Source organism: Urocitellus parryii, chromosome 12 (genome assembly GCF_045843805.1).
Source record: "Urocitellus parryii isolate mUroPar1 chromosome 12, mUroPar1.hap1, whole genome shotgun sequence".
NCBI classification, from domain to species: Eukaryota; Metazoa; Chordata; class Mammalia; order Rodentia; family Sciuridae; genus Urocitellus; species Urocitellus parryii.
In genome coordinates this window covers 30255372-30273716 of record NC_135542.1, presented here as the reverse complement: position 1 = coordinate 30273716, position 18345 = coordinate 30255372, and the positions used below count along the sequence as shown (strand labels likewise).

Sequence of the window (18345 nt, the reverse complement as noted above, 5' to 3'; positions counted from 1 at the left end):
TATGCAGGATGCCGTAGCCCTGGCATCCCAGCAGGGCTGAGCCAGTGACCGGGGAGCCAGTGATCAACCCTGGGCATCCAAGGGGAGCTGAGAGGGTGACCAGCCCTGGGCATCCCAGGGGGGCTGAGAGAGTAATCAGGGAGCCAGTGACAGCCCTGGGCATCCCAGTGTGGCTGAGAGAGTGACCGGGGAGCCAGTGACCAGCCCTGGGCATCCCAGCAGGGTCTAAGAGGGTGACCAGGGAGACAGTGACCAACCCTGGGTGTCCCAGGGGGGCTGAGGGTGACCAGGGATCCAGGGAGCAGCTCTGGAACCCCAGCAGGCTGAGCACTGACATGAAGGAGGGCAGGAGGCGGACGCGCCTCTGTCCATTCCACGTGTCATCTGTGCCCACGGCTGGGGCTGTCTCTTCATTTGTGTCCCCTCTTCCCCTTCATCAGGTGGCTCGACTCTTTCACTTTGCCTCCTCTCTGGACCACAGGGAAGGGCAGGTAACCCTGTGGAGAGGTGTGACTAACCCCAAGCTGACCCAGTTGTGGCTAAGGCCCAGCTGTCCCTGTGGCCCTGGTCTGGCTCAGTGGCGGTGGCTTCCTGCCCCATGTGTGCGGTGCTTGTGAACCTGTGGTCCCCCGGTGCCTGGTGGTGTGTCATTAGGTAGCGTCTAACGCCTGCTTAACCTCCAGGGTTTCCTCCCTCGCTGCCTGGACTTGCTGGGGCTGCCGTGGTGGGCGCCTGACTCCCTCTCCGGGCTGGTGGGTCCCATCTTCCTCATGAGCAAGGCTGGCCTCCGTGCAGCATGAGGAGGCTCCTGCCTGGCTCTGGGGGGGCGTGTGCAGAGCAGGCCTCACTGTCAGCGTGGGCGCCAGTGGGGGGAGTACTAACCTGTCCAGCTGCGGGAGGGACCTGGTCTTACTAGTGGCTGCTGCCAACTGCTGACCACTAAACCGGTTGCATTACTGTCACTGTGCCCGTAGAGCATTAGATTCCGCGTGGTGTGGATGGGCCGATGCCGTATGGTGCCTCTCCTGTGGCTCGCTGGTCCCCGGGACGAGCGCCTCTTGAAGGGGGGCAGTCGGTCCCTGGTGGAAACCCCACGTCCTCCCTCTCGGTTCTGTTTTAACTGTTTCCTTTGCTGTTTCCAACCCTCCCTGCCAGTGTCTGGTGTAGGGGCATATGTGAGGGTCACACAAAGCCTGTGCTCGTGAGATGGGAACTCCAGGGTGGCCTTGAGGACTGACGGGTGAACCATACTGCTTCCTTAAAGGGAACACACGTTCCCAAATTCTTCAGGGACAAGAGGGGGCGTGGTGAAGAGTGAGGCCCATTCCTCCCAGCTGCCTGCCTGGAGGCCTGGGAAGCACGCCTCCATGGTCAGATGCTTGCGTGGCCCCCACCCTGTAGCACACAAAACTGCACAGACCCCCACTGTGGTGGGTGGAGGGTGCCACTCAGGGGTGACCCAGGCTGAGAAATATGCTTCTCTTTCCACCTGGTCCAAGCCCTCCAAGGCCAGTTCAAGGGCGGACCCCAGGACTCCTGGCCTCTCACTTTTCACCCCCTGACACTCTCATGCACTCCTGTGGTCACACCCAAGACCCCCCTCACAGGATGCTGTCTGGGACCTGCAGATGCATCCAGTGGGGTGGGGTCTCCTGCTGCACTGTACTCAGGCAGCAGCTCAATGAATGGTGACACAGACATCTGTTCAGCTCCCTGACCCTGGCGTCCATCAAGCAGAGTAGGGGTCCAAGTCTGCAGTAGCCAAGCTGGAGGGGAAGCACAGCAACTAACCGTGCTGAAGTTAAGTGACCGGCATGTGGCCAGACGAAGCGCCCGACTGCAGTAAGAGCAGCCTGGAGCGCAACAGTTAGCCAAGGTGGCTCTGCCCTGTGCAGCCAGAGCCCACTGTGTCTAAGGACTGTGGCTTCTGGCATGCTGCCATCTTAACTACCATCTAAGAAGGCAACTGTTGCCCATGAAATTGGGACACGGTGCTAACTGGTTTTCAGGAGCCTTCTGATTTCCACAGGGGACAGGGTAGATAGAGAGCTACTCCTATCCTATGTATCCTTGGCCCTGCCCCGTCAGTCTTTGCAATGTTGGTGACATTGGACCTTGACTGGCTGGCTCCTGGGAGAGCAGATGGACACGTGTGAGGCCACTCCTGCTTCCCTCAGATCTGAGCATGTGGAGAACCGGCAGCCACGCTGATGGAGTCTGTCCCTGGCCATTTATATGGGCTTGGGTTCCTGGGGCCCCTCCTGGTCTTCTGGGCCAGAACAATCTTCTCCTTCAATTTCAACAGCAGCTTAAGTGCCTCAGAAAGTAGTGGGGGGCTCTGTAGGGGTGCCTGAGGGGGTCATCTCACTGAGTCCTCACCAGCACCCAGCTGGGCAGCAGCTCCTCTGCAGATGGGCTCTGAGGTGGAGAGGCGGAGGGCACCACTTGTGCCACAGTCTAGTGGAGTACGGACCCCACCTCCCCACAGCTGTGTCCTCGTCTCCTCTTCCTGTGGCCTCTGTTGTGCACTTGGGTTCTTATTTGCACTTTTCTCTTTTTATACTTTGTCAGACACCAAGCTGTCTTTTTGCCCCTTCCTATTAACACCCAATGCAGGGTGCTGCCATGGAAAGTGCCCAATAAATTGCTGCTCAGTGTGTGAGTGAATAATAGGGAGAGAGCGCATCAGCAAGTGGCCACCTGGACCTGCCGTCAGCCTCACGCGGCTGCACTCAGGCATAATTATCAGAATATCTGCTCACATTTCCAGAATCAATTTCAGCTTCCAAACTCCAAATGGCAGGCTGGGGTGTTGCTCAGTGGTCAGCGCTTTCGTAGCATGCCGAGGACCTGGGGTCCATCCCCAGCACCACAAAAATAAATAAATACATTACACATGTCACAGAAACATTTCTGGGTAAAGTGAGCTAACCATGGCTGCTGGCTGTGAGGTTTGGATGAGGCCCCAGGAAGTGGGGCCTGAGAGCCTGCCTCCTGCCATCTAGAGCAGAGTCTTAGTTCATGTAATGTTCTCCAAGCTTGGGCTGGTGCACCTGGTTGTTGGTCTCTGATTATTTAGAGTTTTCTTTGGGTTACTGTTGGTTTGCAGCACACAGTTTTTGTACTCTGGTAGGTTGGGAGCTGCTATCTCACCTTCTGAAGAACCGCTGCTTTATTGACCCTGATGGTTCTCCTAGCCCCCCGTCAGCCCTCCATATGCTCCTGCCTTGGCTTCTTTATCCTGTCTGCAACTTCGATGTCAGCGAGTCAGTGTGCTTGGTTGGTTTAATTATATTGCTATGATTTTTTATTAAGTAACATGAAAAAAATATTAGGCCTGTAATCCCTGTCACTCGGGAGGCTGAGGCAGGAGGATCAAGAGTTCAAAGCCAGCCTCAGCAACTTAGCAAGACCCTGTCTCTAAAAAAAAAAAAATAAAATGGGCCGGGGGACATACCTCAGTGGTTAAGCATCCCTGTTACCCCCACAAAAAAAGGAAAAAAGAAAAAGATCTCTGCAAGCCCTCCCTCCATCTCTGACAGCCCCTGCCACGCAGTGGGGGCCTGGGCTTGTTCATTGAATTCACAGAGGCCTGAGTCCTGCCCAAGCAGCTCTGACCAGTTCTTGCTGATTTGGGTTCTGTTATTTCTGTGTGCTTTACTGTCCCCACCTCCTGTGGACCTCCAGAACCATTCTTCCCTCCATTATCCAAGTAAACTACCTCTCCTGTCCCCACCACCATGGGCACCTGAGGCCATCAGCACGGGCTTCTGAGCTGCCTCAGTTCACTGACTTGCCTGAGCGTTGCTGCCCATCACCCTTCCCCAACCCCAGGCATTTCTCAGTCTCCTGCCAGCCCTGTCCCACCCAGCTGAGGCCCAGCTGGGTGAGGCTGGCCCTAGGGTGCCACCAGGAGCACCTCACTCTCCATTGAGATGCTCTTCCTACGCAGCCAGTATAATGATTTTTCCTGATTTCTTAAAATAATGATGCCCCTCCCAGGATTCACTCCGTGGCTCCTTCAGACAAGGAAGTGATCATGATCAGTGGGTTTTAAAAATAGACCATTTTCCTTCCTATCCGCACCTTGTGGATATTTTGTGAAGCGCAAACGCACAGCGTGAACAACGAGCCTCATGAACAGTGACAGCCGCACAGACAAAAGAGGCGAATGTCGTCGTACATTAAAAACCCTATTCTATTTCCCTTGAAAAGACCGAGGACTGAGCACATCAGGGTCTGGCTTTCTGACGAGATGCTTGTGTGTTAAGAACCAAGGAGACTCAGCTGGATGAGGACCTTCCTGTGCGAGTCCAGGGAAGTTGCGTGGCCCCTGGTGGCAGGGCCTGAGGCGTGGTCCCCTCGTGGCGTCTGCTTGGGTCCCCAGCTCTCCATGGGTGTCTGGGCCGAGCCGGGCTGACCATCTTGTGTCCAGCACTGCCCTCTGCAGGGTCCATCTAGGCCTTGACTCCCACCTCGCTGGCCCTCAGGTCAGGGCTCCTGGCCTGGCATGTCTAGCCTCTGATGTGTGTCCCCCTGTGTTGTGCCCAGGGCCAGGGCGCCTTGTCAGAGAGACTCCGGAGCTTCAGCATGCAGGACCTCAGCACCATCAGGGGAGACGGCGCCCCTGCTCCCTCTGGCCCCCCTCCACCTGGGCCCGGGCGGGCCAGCGGCAAACACGGCCAGCCCAAGATGTCGCGGAGCGCTTCCGAGAGCGCCAGCAGCTCAGGTAGGTGCGCTCCACTGCCCCTCTCCCTCTACCATGGCCTTACTTCTCTGAGAGGCCTGTCCACCATGGGCCGTGCACTCTGGCCCTGGCCCCTGGCCCTGCCACCAGCAGAGGTGTCCATCAGACCGTGCTAGGCCAGCCAAGGGGCAGTGCCACTCACCTGGAAGCTGGTCTGGGACTCAGCTCAGGGGCAGTTAGGTCACCTGCATCAGAGGGTCCTGCCTCCATTTGATCCCCTGGAATTTCGGGGGGGGCAGTAGTGCCAAGCCTCGAGGCCACAGAGAGATGGACGGGGCCCTGGAGCCCCCAATGGTCTCTTCCTCTCTGGCTCCACACTCCCAGGGTCTCACCGTCTTGAGCACCTGAGTGCCTCCTCTTCACCCCACCTGGGCGGCAGCCCTCTTCCCCTGGACAATTCCTTTCCTGTTCTCTGCTCTCCCCGCTCATCCCCGGCCACCCATTCACTGCACGCCCCTGTCCCCGGACTGGCCCACCCCGCCGGGGTCTCTGTGGGTCTGGGGTGAGACCAGACGTGGGTTTCTGTAGAGGGGCCATGCGTTGGGGACCCCAGGCATCTGACCCATCTGTGTGGGCTTCAGGCTCCTGGACAGTGGGGCATGGACGGGGGTGGGGCACTGGGCCAGAGCGCACAGTGTTCCAGATATATTCCCAGGAGCTGAGGGCAGCCTGGGCTCTCAGCAGAGGGTCCACGTGGGGTGTGGGGGCGGTGCTGGGTCAGCTCCTCCCCTCTGAGGCATAAGGGGTGGGAATGGGCCATTCTTGTGCAGTCTGTGGCCGGGACGTATGCCTGGCATCTGCCCTGCCCTAAGCATCCCCACGGGACCCCTGGCCCCCGAGACCCCCGTGTGCTGAGGCCTAGCCTGCAGCAGGCTTCCGTCCTGCAGACCTGGCTGAGCCTCAGGGGTGTGGAGCATGAGCACTGTGCTACCCTGGGAACAGGGACTCAGTCAGAGCCAAGGGCCCCCAGGTGCCCTTGGGATGTTCCCTGTGCTCCTCTGAGGGTTGGAAGACTGGTTTTTTGGTGAGAGGTATTTTAATCCTAGAAACAGGGCAGAGCTGCGGAGAGGGCCTAGCCACAGGGTGAGGGGCACCTCTGGAGGGTTATCTCCTGAGGGGCCCCTCAGAACCCTGCAGGACGGGCCTTGGGGATCACACAGTCTAACCCTTCAGGCGGAGCCCAAAGGACTGTCACCAGGGTCACCTTTGGTGGGCTGCAGGCGGGCACAGGCTCCTGGCTACCAGGCAGTGTCCTCGGGTCATCACCACACCAGGCTTCACTGTGCACCCAGCTTCTGACCCACTGGGCACTGCCCAGGAGTGGCATCACCTCTCCCATGATCAGCTGCTGAGCCTCAGGAAGCTAGAGAAGAGGCCCAGAAGCCAGTGCAGGGACCCTCGCCGGCACGTGATCTGGGCAAATGCTCGTCCTCTCTGAACCCTGAACTCCTCATCTACACACAGGAATGCCACTCTGGACCCAGCCAGGTGGAGTGCTTAGGACTGGGCCTGGGGCCAACGTGCAGAGACCACCGTTACCCATGATGGTATTTATCTCACCCAGGAGAGCGCTTTGTAACACCCAAAGTGTCCAGGAGGGAAGGGGGCTGCGGGCAGCAGGGAGATCCCTGGCGGGATGAGCTGAGCTGGAGTCCTGCTGTGGGAGGAAGTGGTGTCACTGGCCCTGCAGCCCCTGTCCCCATAGAGTCAAGTAGAGGAAGCAGGCCCAGAGGGGTCATGCACTGTGCCAAGGCTGCATAGCACCGGAACCCGGGCCTCCTTTCTGGAACTCCCTGTGCGTGTTCAGAGCAGAACTGTGCGTGAGAGGCTTGAGTGTCTAAAAGAGGATGTCTCCTGGGTCTAGAGCATGCTCTCTGCCCAGCACCAGGTAGATAAGGGCTGGGAATGATTGGATTGGGAGTTGGTCTGGGCCTGGCAGCAGAGCCACCCTGGTGGCTGATGCTGTGCTTCGGTAGCCACTTCCGCGCTGCCCTCCCCCGGGCTGGTTTGGGGACAGGGAAGGGAGATGCTGACCCACAGTGAGGCTGGGTGGTGCTCTTTCTAGATGTTGCCGGGCCTAAAATAAAAGCCACCTCAGCAAGGAAAGGTGGCCCAGGCCCAGGGCAGGGGCAGGAAATTAGCCCAGCCTGCACGGCCTCAGATCCACAGGGGTGGGGCAGGGCAGAGCTGGGGAGCCACGGGCTTCTGCCAGCTGGGCCTGGACTCCAGGACTCCACCAAGCAGAGGCTGCACTTGTCCCTGCGGGGCCAGGCCTGGCCACGGAGCTTCTCAGGACAGTCCCCATGGGGCTCCAAGGAGCCGATTGCGCAGCTTCTTCTTTACAAAAGGGCCAGGTGACCCCGACGGGCCGCTCAGCACTGTGAGGAGGGCACAGGGAGAGGTGCAGGCTGGGAAGGCTCCTGGAGAGACACGGGAGAGGTGGCAGCTGTGCCCACGGAGTCCTGCGGACACTGGAGCCACAGACGGGATGCACGGGTGGGTCCTGAGCGCGCAAGGCTGAGTGAGGAAAGGACAGAGCAGCGTGAGGTTTAGGTGACGGTTCACACAGGACAGAAGTGTGTGCCCTGCCACAGACAAGCCCGCAGGGACACACTGAGCAGGAAGACGCCCTTCCAGGCAGGGGGCTGCTGCCTAGTGAGGAGGAGGGCGAGCGAGTCTCAGGAGGAAGGCCGCCAGGCCCCAGCAGGAGGTAGAGCTCTGCTGGACCCATGGGACCACTGGGGAATGAGGAAGAGCCCTGTGTGTCTTGAGAAGGGGGCGCAGGAAGCTGTGACGGAGGGAGGCAGATGGCGCTTGCGCGGCCCTCCGCTCTGCAGGCTCCTGGAAGGGGACCCAGGCTGCCTCCCTCTCTGGCTGCCCGTGCCCCCTGCACAGGTGCCCAACACACCTGGCACTCAGGGCGCTGCCTGTGGTCTGAGGAGGACGCAGGCCCTGCCACCAGGGATGGAGAAGGATGGTGCTGCCCTGCGTCCCACGCCCAGGCTGGTGCTGCTAGTGCAGCCACCCCACCTTCTCAGCGTGTGGAGCTTCAGGCCCTTGAAGATACAGGGCAGGCAGGGACTGAGGTTGCCCTCCCTGCAGAAAGGATGGGAGGGACGGGGCACCATGAGTGGGACGCCTAGCGCTGGCCACAGGGAAGGGCACACAGGGAGTTGTAAGAGTGGATTTGGATCACAGCAAGTCCTTAACGAGCATCCACCATGTGCCAAGGCCCAGCTGTGCTCCGACAGCCAGGGAGCAGGCGGGACAGCAGCCAACCAGGACTTGGGCCAGACGGCCAGATACTGCGCACTTGGGGTTCAGGGACTAGTCTAGGGAGGTGTCCCAGGGAACTTTCTGAACCCGACGGTCTGGAGGAGAGACTTCTGGGAATGGGTGGTTGGAGCGATTTCCTGGAGGATACCTGAACCTGCCCACACCTGCCCTAGGGCTGCAGGACTCGAGGCCGGCTCTGGGCACCAGGGGACAGGTGCTTTGGAGCAGAGACCCCCTTCCTGGGATCCCCGTGCTGAGCGCACGGGATCCCCACCCTCTCGGCCTCCCTGTGCCTGGGGCTGGCTCCTGGGTGGGGTCCTCACTGACGCTGCCCCCGTTCCCACAGTGTGCACCTGCTGCGCCACCTGCAGGACCCGGAAAGGTGAGTAAGCAGCGTCTCCAGCCCCCACAGCTGCTGGCTCGCCTCAGGAGGGCCTCTAACCCGAGCAGGGACCTCGGCTCCCTCCCAGCTGCATGGCCAGGGGGCCCAGTAGGGTCACTCCTGCAGAGCAGACACACTGTACTCCTGTGGGTAGTGTTTGGAGCGTGTGCAATGCCTTGGGGGCTGCAGTCAAGATGGTGGCCAGTGCGCCCTCATCTGAGGGGTGGAGCTGGAAGTTCACATCAATGTGGCCTCTAGTGGCCGTGGGCCAGAGGCCTCAGTTCCTCTCCACATGGCCTCTCTAGGGCTGCTGATGTCCTTGCAGTGTGGCAGACGACTTGGCCCAGAGCAGGTGACCCCAGAGAGAGGGCAGGCAGGAAGCCACAGTGCCCTTCATCACCTTGTCTTTGAAGTGGCCAGTTCAAAGTTCTCATCCTGTTTGGTGGAAGTGAGTCACCATGTCCATCCCACATCAAGGGCAGAGTTAACCTCCAGCTCTTGAAGAAAGGAGTAACACAGCCAGGGGCTGTGGCCATGCCTGTAACCCCAGCAACCTGGTAGATGGAGGCAGGAGGGTTGCAAGTTCAAGGCCAGCCTCAGCAACTTAGTGAGACCCTGCCTCAAAATAAAAAGGGCTGGAATGTAGCTCAGTGGCAGAGCACCCCTGGGTGCAATCACTAGTGCCCCCCCCCAAAAAAATGTGTGCAGTTATTGCTCAGTCACCACACAGTCATGCCTCCCTGTACTGTGGGAAGTACGCCCAGGAACTTGCCAAGACTGCAGTGCTGGAGCCCTGTGGTTCCAGGGGTGTCGTCCTGGTGCAGCCAAGGGAGCCCTGGTCCTGCTTTGCCACTTACGAGCTGTGCAGCTTTCTGTGAATCTCCTAACTACTCTGCGCCTTAGTTTCTTCACCTTAAAATACAGACAAAGGTCCCTGCTTTCCTCGCTCTCTGCACTGTTGTGAAATGGTTGTGCAATGGTTGTGCAATGGTTGTCGAAGGACTACTGTTTCCAAGGACTGCCGTTAGTGGAAGCACCACACACTAGAGTAGCCAGGAGACTCCAGGGAGGGAAGAGGCCTCCACTTCTGGACAGGGACGCCTGCTGCTGCCTTCACTGTGTGTGACAGCTTGGTAGCCTGCTCCTGTTTGCCTGGCCTTAACTGGACACACCAGGGACTAGACTGTGCTGGACTGTCCAAGCCCTTGTGGCCCTCGCTGTTCCCCAGGGAGCATGCGGCTTGGCTCAGAAGGAGGGAGGTCCCAGCCTGCAGCCTGTTGACTACGTGAGGACATGGGGTGGGCACACACTGCCCACTGCTGCCTGGCCACTGGCTCTGGTGCCACTGGGCCAGCACAAGCAGGACACTGTTAGGTGGTGGGTTGGGCTAGATGGCCTCTGCAGTGGCAGCAGGTGGTACTGGGGAGGTTCGCTGGGGCCATGAGAAGGCCTCAGTGCACAGGATGCTTCCCTCCAGGTCCCCTGGAGTGGTGTCCTATGGGGGCCGCTCGGACCGAAGCCTGGGCCACGAGTTGTCCCGAGGACCCCTGAGCAGAGCAGGAGTCTCCTAAGGGCTATAAATGCAGGTCCCAGCACAGGATGGAGGGTGGAGAAGGACAGGGGCAGCTGGGAGGCTGATAGGCGTGGGGGGCCACAAGAGCCACCCAGGAGCGGTAGAGGCGGCCGCTGATCTGTGCTGTCCTTTCTGCCTGTGCACCTGGTTCCCTCCCCGCCCCTGCAGCCAGTTCCTTCCCCACTGCCCGCCTCCCTTTCTCTTCCTCTGCCGTCAGGCCCCACCTGCCCCCATGGACAGAGAACTACACTCGGGATGGCCACCTGAGCCCAGGCACAGAGCACCCCTGGGACATGGTTTAAGAGGGTCCTTCCTCTTGCCATCTGCTAGGGAGAACGGCAGATGGCAAGAGGTTTAAGAGGTTTAAGAGGGTCCTTCCTCTTGCCATCTGCTAGGGAGGAGAGAGTTGCGCTGGGCAGTGTCTTTCCCCTGGTCACACAGGAGGAGCTGTGTGTGTGTGTGCACACGCGTGTGTTTTCACACTCACGTGCGCGTGTGTGCGTGTGTGTGTGTATGGGTGGGTGTGGCTCTCGCCCCAGGGCCTCTCCTAACTGTGTTCTTCTCTCCCCACGGCGGTGGCGGACGTGGATGTAAGTGTCGCGGCCTCCTGGGCATGCTCTCCAGACATGTTTGCTGGCTAACGTGTGCCGTGTGGGGTGCTCACTAACCCCGGGGGGCTCTGCTGCTCTGTGGGGGTGGCCCTGGGCTGGCTGGAGCAGAGGGTCAGGGAGGAGCAGGAGTTCGGGGAGGAGCAGGAGGTCAGGGAGGAGCAGGATGCCAAGGAGGAGCAGGAGGTCAGGGAGGAGCAGGAGGCCAGGGAGGAGCAGGAGGTCAGGGAGGAGCAGGAGGTTGGGGAGGAGCAGGTGGCCAGAGAGGAGCAGGAAGTCAGGGAGGAGCAGGAGGTCAGGAGTAGCAGGAGGCCAGAGAGGAGCAGGAGGTCAGGGAGGAGCAGGTCAGGGAGCAGCAGGAGGTCAGGAGGAGCAGGAGGTCAGAGGTGCTTGCCCTATGCCTGGGGTGTGGCCAAGGTCCCTCTTCCCCCTAAGGAGGAGGAGGACAGGAAGCTGAGACTCAGATTCACCAAGCAGCCCCCTGAGGCTCGGAGGCTTGTTCAGGACACTCGCCCTCGGGAGTCCTGGGGGAAGAACATCACAAACACTCTTGCCATCAATGGCTAGGGCCTCCGTGGCCAGGGGTGTTTCTCTTCTGGGAGCTGCTTCTGGCCCCCGACTGCCCATACCAGTGTCCCTTGCTGCAGCCTCTGCTCCGCTGGGCACTAGCTCTCTATTCCTGCTTGAGTAGCTGGGCTCACCTGCACTCTTCAGGGCCTGGAGGGTCACTCTCTCTGACCCTTGGTCCTTGCTGAAGGGCGAAGTGTGGAGAGCACGCGGGAAGCCCCTCTGGTGGTCATTGTTATCCTGGTAATGTGTGAGTTCCTTGCTCAGCCACAGCGCATCCAGGCCAGGAGAGTGGGTTGACTTGTGAGATCCCCTAGGATCTTGAGGGGACACTGGGCCACCTTGGCGCCCAGAGGCATCAGTACAATGAAAGCCCTCGGGCAGGACTGAGAGGGAACCACATGTGGGTGTGCAGAGGCACAGACCCCACCACACTCAGCCCCAGGCCCAGGATGGGGACGGCCTCTGCAGGTCTGCCTTGCTCTGGGGGCCTTGGGTCCTGGGTTATGTCTCGTGCTCCTCCTGTGTGTCCAGTTGATGGGTGCCAGCTCTGACTTGGGGCCAGCACATCAGAGGATGTGGCTGCTGTGCACCCAGCCCTGGGCAGGTGCTCAGAGGGTGTGCGGGAGGACCAGCATGGCCACACACCTCAGGACACTGTTGCTGGCCTGGGCTGGGAGCCCACGGGAGAGCCAGGCTGTGTAGCACCAACGGCTTGGTGCAGACCCTAAGCTTTCCAGGTCTCTGGTGCGGGAAGCCCTTGGAGGGTCAGTCTTCCCAGAGGCCTGTGAGATCGTGGGTGTTTAAGGTCCTGAGTCTGGCTGGACTTGGGCAGGGAAAGGACCCGAGAACAGCCTAAACGCAGGGTAGACAGGCTGAGGGAGGCACAGACTGAACCGCGCATGGGAGATGGATGCCTCAGGCCCTCCCTGAGGTGCAGCGTGGGCAGATCCCTCCCCAAGGCAGCCGTGCTCTGGAGCTGCCCACCCCCCACCCCCGCAGGCTGCCACGGAGAAGGGCAGCAGAACGGAAGAGGCTGTCCAAGATGAGGTAGTGTTGCTTTGCTGGGCCCCTGGGCCCCTCTGCAGCCAGTCCCCTTTGTGGAAACAGTGGACTTGTTGGCTGAACTTTTTTTTTTTTTTTTTTTTTTTGGAGCAGTATCAGGTGTCCTAGGAGGAGCTCAGGTTTCCATCTGCAGACAGAAGGGTGGTTGGACGAGATGGGTGAGGTAGGCGAGGGGCCTTCTGTGACTGGCTAAGGCAGTGTGTGAGGCATAGGAGGCCGAGACTGTGGACATCAGATGAGCTGGGCGGGCAGGGACAGCTTACATCTCAAGGCAGGTCGTGGGCAGACTCTGCGGGCCTCCTGTGGGTTCTTCAGGGCAGCCTGAAATAGGACCCTTGCTGTCTTGTTTTTCCAAAGCGGCTACGTTCAGACTCTTCCTGGGCTCCTTTGCTTTCCAGGGCGGGGGCCTTGGAAGTGAGGGTCTATGTGGGTCATCACTATGGCTTCCAGGGTGCTGCCTCCTGTCTGTAAGAGTGCGGAGCTGGCCACCCAAGTGCAATGCAGTGCCGTCACGGTTGCACGTGTGACGTAGGTAGCTGGGTCCCCGTGCGTCACCCATCTGTCCTGTCTAGAGCACAGCCTTCCCTGGCCAGCTGGGACAGCCGCAGGTCTGGACCACGGGGACGCAGCATGCCCACCTCCTTGGCTGGTGTGGGCTGAGCGTGGGTTGCCCTGAGCCCAGTGCCTTGCCATCGTCCTCTCACAGCCCTGGCCCTTCAGGGAGGCCCCAAGTCCTTGGTGCCTCCTAAACACGGGCTGCAGCTGTCCTAACAGGCCTGGCGTGTGGTGGAGCCTAACCCCACCCTGCCAGCCCCTTCCTCGCTGATGCCTCCTGCGCCCTCTCTCCTCGTGTAGACTGTACATGCACATTCAGTGGTTGAGGGAGATGTGGACGAGGGTGGTGTGAAGGCCTGGGAGCCCCTCCAGGCCCACAACCCACTGGCGTTCTCTGACGACGAGGAGGAGGACCTGCTGGATTTCATGTACAAGTATAAAGCACCAAAGAGGATGGATCCGCCCCTGGAGGTACCGGCATCAGGGGCTGCGGGTTGGAGCGTGTGTCTGCCCAGGCGCTTTGCTCTTGAGACCTGGGTGCCCCAGCAGTGGCCTCTCGGGGTACCCAGCACCGCAGCGGGTGACAAGATCTCCCTTCAGCGAATAGGCAGGACCCACCTAGGCGCCAAGGCTGGGGCAGTGGGAGACAGAGAGGAGGCAAGGGGTCTCCTTTCCCTTGACACCAGCTGCGATGTGTGAGGAAATCGACCTGGAGAGTCTTGGGGAAAGGAGAGCCCAGACCTCGCTGCTTGGTGTCTTTACAGATGCGCCTTCTCTCGTCATCTCCAGCACACCGAGGCACCTGGTGCAGAAAGGCTGGTCATGAAATGGCCTCGGGGCACAGCCCTTTAGAGTTAGCAAGGCCAACATGTCCACAGGTGTGGACGGGTGTCCGCAGCAGGAGGGCCACACGGGAGCTCATGGGCCTTGCTCTGAGACTTGGTGGGGACTCACCAGTCATGTCTCAGGGGCAAGGCCAACAGACTCAGGGACCCCAGAGACATCCTCTCTGCCCCCTCAGTCTCCTTTCCAGTTCCCCATCTGCTGAATCCTGAGGTCAGGGTGGGAGTCCCTCCCCAGAGTGGAGACCCCTAGAGTGAGATGAGGAGGAGTTGCTATGTCCCCACCTAGCACAGTGGCCAAGTGTCCTGGTCACCCCAGAGCCGTGCTGGGACCACCCCCACCTGCAGGGTCCACCAGGTTCCTTCTGAGATGAGGCACACATGGGCCAGTCTTTTAAGAGCTGGGAGTGGCTGGAGCCCCACCTGGCCCGGCCTCCCAGGCTGGTGGCCAAGCCCCTCTGTTCCTGGGTTCTGAAGCCGCACAGCCTCCTCACCGCCTGCTTTACCTTCCAAGAGGCTGGAGTTAGGAAGCGGGGTCACCCCCTACCGGCCTGTGGCCAGTGGTGGCTGGTGAGGGGGCCCACGCCTGCTCTGGTCCATCCACTCCCTCCCTTGGAGCAACCGCCAGGCACTGACCTGGATGTGGGCCTGCCCCCAGGAAGCAGAACGCCCTCCACCCATACTCAGGTGACGAGCCATCATGGGCAGCTCGGTGGGCCAGAGGCAGTGAGGCAGACTGCTTGTGTGTGGCGAGGGCTCGGGAAAGCCTCCGCAGAGGGGGCTTTCCAGGTGGTGCCCAGGGACGAGTCGGAAGGTGTGAGAGGACACAGAGTGGACAAAGCCCTCCTCCCTGGGACATGCACAGGCATGGGCTGAGGGGCTCTGCAGGAGAGGCCTTCCCGTTCATTTCCCAGCAGCTGGGGCCTATGTCCCATGGAAGGAGGGCCTCGTGAGAGTCCCCTGTGGGCTGAGGGGACCCTTGGTGCAGTTCACTTGCCTGTGAGCTGTAGTTTGTGGAGCACAATGGCTTTGCATCCTGAGTGGGCACTAGGCCCTCAAGGCTGTGCCAGGGGATGCAAGGCCAGCGCGGAGGAAGTGCAGACGCGGCAGAGCAGTTCTCCTCTGCATCACTGCTGGGGACAATGAGACAGTGCCCTCTGCACAATGTTCCCCAGGCAGCCAGGGACAGGGGCCCATGGAGCAGCCCTGTGGGAGGCTCTGCTTCAAGGGGTGCGTGGAGACCCAGGAAGACCCCTCTGCTTGCTGCCGCGCTCCTGCTGATGTCCCCACACAGCCCTGGTGCCATCCTGAGGTCACACGTTCGTGCCACACGGAGAGGTGTCTGTTCTGTTCTCTCTGCCAGGCACCGCCTAGACTCCTGCGATCCCGCTTCAGGAAGAAGAGTACCTCGTCCTCGGCCACCGAAACCACGTGAGTGAGATGAGCCATCGGCACCGGATCCACAGAGCGTCTCTCCTCTGCCTTAAAGAGCTGGTCACCATCCAGATCCACGCGCGGACTCCACCTTGCCTCACGCCCTTCGCCTCTCTCGGGATTTCTCTTTCTTCCCTCCCCTTTTCTTCTCTTCTTCCTTTGTTTTGCTGGGGAGAAGCTAAGGGAAAGGTGATAATGGGGTGACTGTCATGCCTTCTGAGGTCGGTATGTCCCCTCCACTGGATGGTCACTACAGAGAGCAGTGTGCTTTCAGAACGTCAGAGATCTCCCCTGTGCTGCTGAGTTGTACACTTGTAATTTATCTGTTGCAGACTTAGTTTTTAGTCCTGTAAATACAAACAAAGCAATTTTTTTAAAAACTTTTTTTTTTTTTTTTGCTCTTGGTACTACTCCTTTGGACTCTGATGAACATATTTATGGCTTTGGCTTAACATAATGAACTTGCAAGGGCTGCCAGAGGTTCCAATAAGTGAGAAAACTGTAAAAACAGAATTGTTAAAAAAAAAATCAATTCTAGATCATGTCTCTGATGTGCTTTTAAAGCTTTCAAATCCAGCTACCCTGAAGGAAGATGGTTCCTTCTTGCCACAGTTGTGAGGCGGCAGCTCGGAGGGCAGGGGCTGAAGAGCCCAGCAAAGCCCCCGGGCAGCGGGAGGCCACAGGAAGCTCCACTCCTGCCTGGGTCTGGGCAGCCTGCAGAATGCTTGTAGGGCTCACTCGGCAGTCTTCCTGGGCATGGGCACTTTGCAGAGCTGCTTGAAGAATGTCGAGGGTCTCGAAAGTGCTTGGCAAAGTACTGTTTCTCCCTCGTAGTGATCAGTGCTGATCTCCCCAGGCAGAGGAGCCTCCACTGAGCACCTTGCAGAGAACAGAGGCAGAAACAAGTGCTGTTTCAGATACGCCCCAGCAGGTGGACACACCTCACCAAGGGGGCTGGAAACCCTGGGCAGCTGTGGCTCCGCCTTCTGCTCCCTTCCTGACCTGCGGGATGTGAGCTGAGCCAAACTTGGAGGTTCCACACAAGCCAGGACCTCTCCCAGGGCAGTCCAGCTCTGAGGGAACTCCCTGCTTAGACTGGAATTTTGAGCAGCACCTGGATGAAGTGACAGTAGGTCTGAGGTAGTTGCCACCCCAGAGCTGAGCCAAAACGTAGGACTAGTGTATTTGTGCTTAGAGTTGGTGTCCCTGTGTCTTGCATGCCTTGGCCACCGTGCAGGTCTCATACAATTGGATTGTGTTTGTTCTTAGACTCGCCCTCAAGGCTAGAGAAGTAGTGTCCCAAGTCACTCAGAGCTGTCAACCCGGCTGCAAGCAGGCCCAGTTAGAGACCCACCCAAGGCCTGCACACGGGCTGCCGAGGGTGCTGTCGTGCAAAGGGGTCTAGTCCAAGTTGACTGTGGCCAGACATACACACTGGAATCCCTCCTTCCCACAGGGCCTCTGATGGTGATTCTGAAGTTTATAAGGAATTACGAAAATCCACCTAAAAGTAGTTTTGTGGCTGAGAGGTCAGAGGCCTCTGCTCTCGGTCTCTGGCCCACACCCCCCAATTCCTGAACCTGCTAGGGAAGAGAATCCCTGCGTGGTCCCAGACGAGGAATGGTGTACCCTTTACAGTGTGTTTACTTAGTTGGGCATACTAGGTGTGACCAGAAACAAGTGCAAAAAGCTCAAGTGAGGCAGCTTTCTACCAATTTTTTTTATTATTTTGCCAAAATAACAATAGCTTTAACAATGGGTCATGCTGTATTTTTGATTCTACAATGGAAAGGTGGACAGGTCCAGACTATCAAGTGTGCCAGAACCAGCAGGGTGCACCCCACCTTGTAGAAGGCTGTGCAGTCAGTCCACGGTCAGAGACAGATGGGAAGCACCTGCTGCCGAGTGCCCTGCGCTTTCCCGGTGCCAACTAGGGAGTCGCCTCTTGGGGACACACACGCACACCTGGGAGCAGCCATCATGCTTTTGGCAAACGTGTTTCCTCACCCACCACGCTGTGTATCTGTGTGAATGCGAATGCCTATCAGTGTGCAAGCAGCAGTGCGTTCTGTTTAGAAGATGCCACCGGATGATTTCAGTGCGTGACTTATGGACACACTAGCTTGGAAGTCTGACTTCCCCTTCATGACGGTTAGCTGCTGGCCTCCAGCACCTGTTGCTTCCGAGGTGAGCGGGATCTCCTGCTCTCCATCCTCAGCAGAGCCTCGCCACACCCCCCCTCCCCAGCCCTGCTGGCCTTTATGTGGGTCCTTTGTGATGTTGTCCGTGTCTGTGCAGTGCGTGTACACCACCGCCATAAGCCCTCCCCTGGCCTCGCACAGCACTTGAGTGGCAGAGGACGCGCTTCACCCTGTGGCCGGACACGCAAGGAGCAGGCGCTGTGGACAGCGACTGTGCTCCCTGCCGTGTCCATAGGACCATTGGAGATTGGACCGTGCATCGAAGGGATGTGAATGACAGTATTCCAAAAGCTGACGTTTGCTGTTTTGTTATAATGCTTGAATAAAGTCTTAACATCTTTCTTTTAAGAAATGTCCTTGTTATATTGGGCTTATGAGGAAAGAGGAAATGTTCCTTAAAAATCTGGAAAGGCCAGGACCAGTGGTATGCCTGTGATCCTGGCAACTTGGGAGGCTGAGACAGAGGGATCACAAATTCAAGGCCAGGCTCAACAATTTAGTGAGAACATGTCTCCAAGTAAAAAAAAAAAAAAAAAAAAATTGGTCCTGGGGATGAAACCCAGGGGTGGTTTCACCCCTGAGACACATCCCCAACCCCTCTGAGACAGGATCTTGCTAAGTTGCTGAGGCTAACCTTGAACTTTTGATTCTCCTATCTCAGCCTACCAAGTCATTGGGATAACAAACATCTACCACTGCACCCAATTCAAAGGAAAATTTAGAAAAGGGCTGGGGGTATGCTCCTGGGTTCAACCCCAGGACCGTGCGTGTGCGCGCGCGCACACACACACACACACACGGAACCTAACAAGGATTAGAAACAGAATGCTCAATAACCAGCTGGCATGGAAACTTGGCCCCATTCGAACTGCATAGGATTATGGGAGGAAGAAAATTAAGTGATACTGTGTTTGCAAAACCAGATGATCTCCCTAAAAGCATCAATTTTACAGTCTAAAGATCACCAGTGGAGACTGGGCAGCTGTGAAGACAGAGTAGCTGGCTGCGATTCTGCAGAGACCTGTGGTCTGTTGCTTTCCTCCTGAGCACTTGTCCACCTACAGACGGGGGCACCTGTGCAGATGAGGAGAGCGC

The 18345-nt window shown here is 58.6% G+C and overlaps 1 protein-coding gene across 8 annotated transcripts in view; it reads left to right on the top strand.

Moving 5' to 3' along the window:
* Positions 1-17791, top strand: part of Reep1 (receptor accessory protein 1) — an 83656-nt gene extending 65865 nt beyond the window's left edge. For 3 of the 8 annotated variants that reach the window (XM_026409466.2, XM_026409470.2, XM_026409469.2), the window contains 6 exons: positions 441-491; positions 4552-4729; positions 6212-6294; positions 8370-8405; positions 13074-13244; positions 14979-17791. In XM_026409466.2, coding sequence (XP_026265251.1) covers positions 441-491; positions 4552-4729; positions 6212-6294; positions 8370-8405; positions 13074-13244; positions 14979-15050 — 591 coding nt within the window. In that variant the 3' untranslated portion in view covers positions 15051-17791. Of the gene's footprint in view, positions 1-440; positions 492-4551; positions 4730-6211; positions 6295-8369; positions 8406-13073; positions 13245-14978 lie in introns of those variants that run through there. The other 5 variants (XM_026409467.2, XM_026409468.2, XM_026409471.2 and 2 more) reach the window with 5 other exon arrangements.
* Positions 17792-18345: the final 554 nt, after the last annotated feature.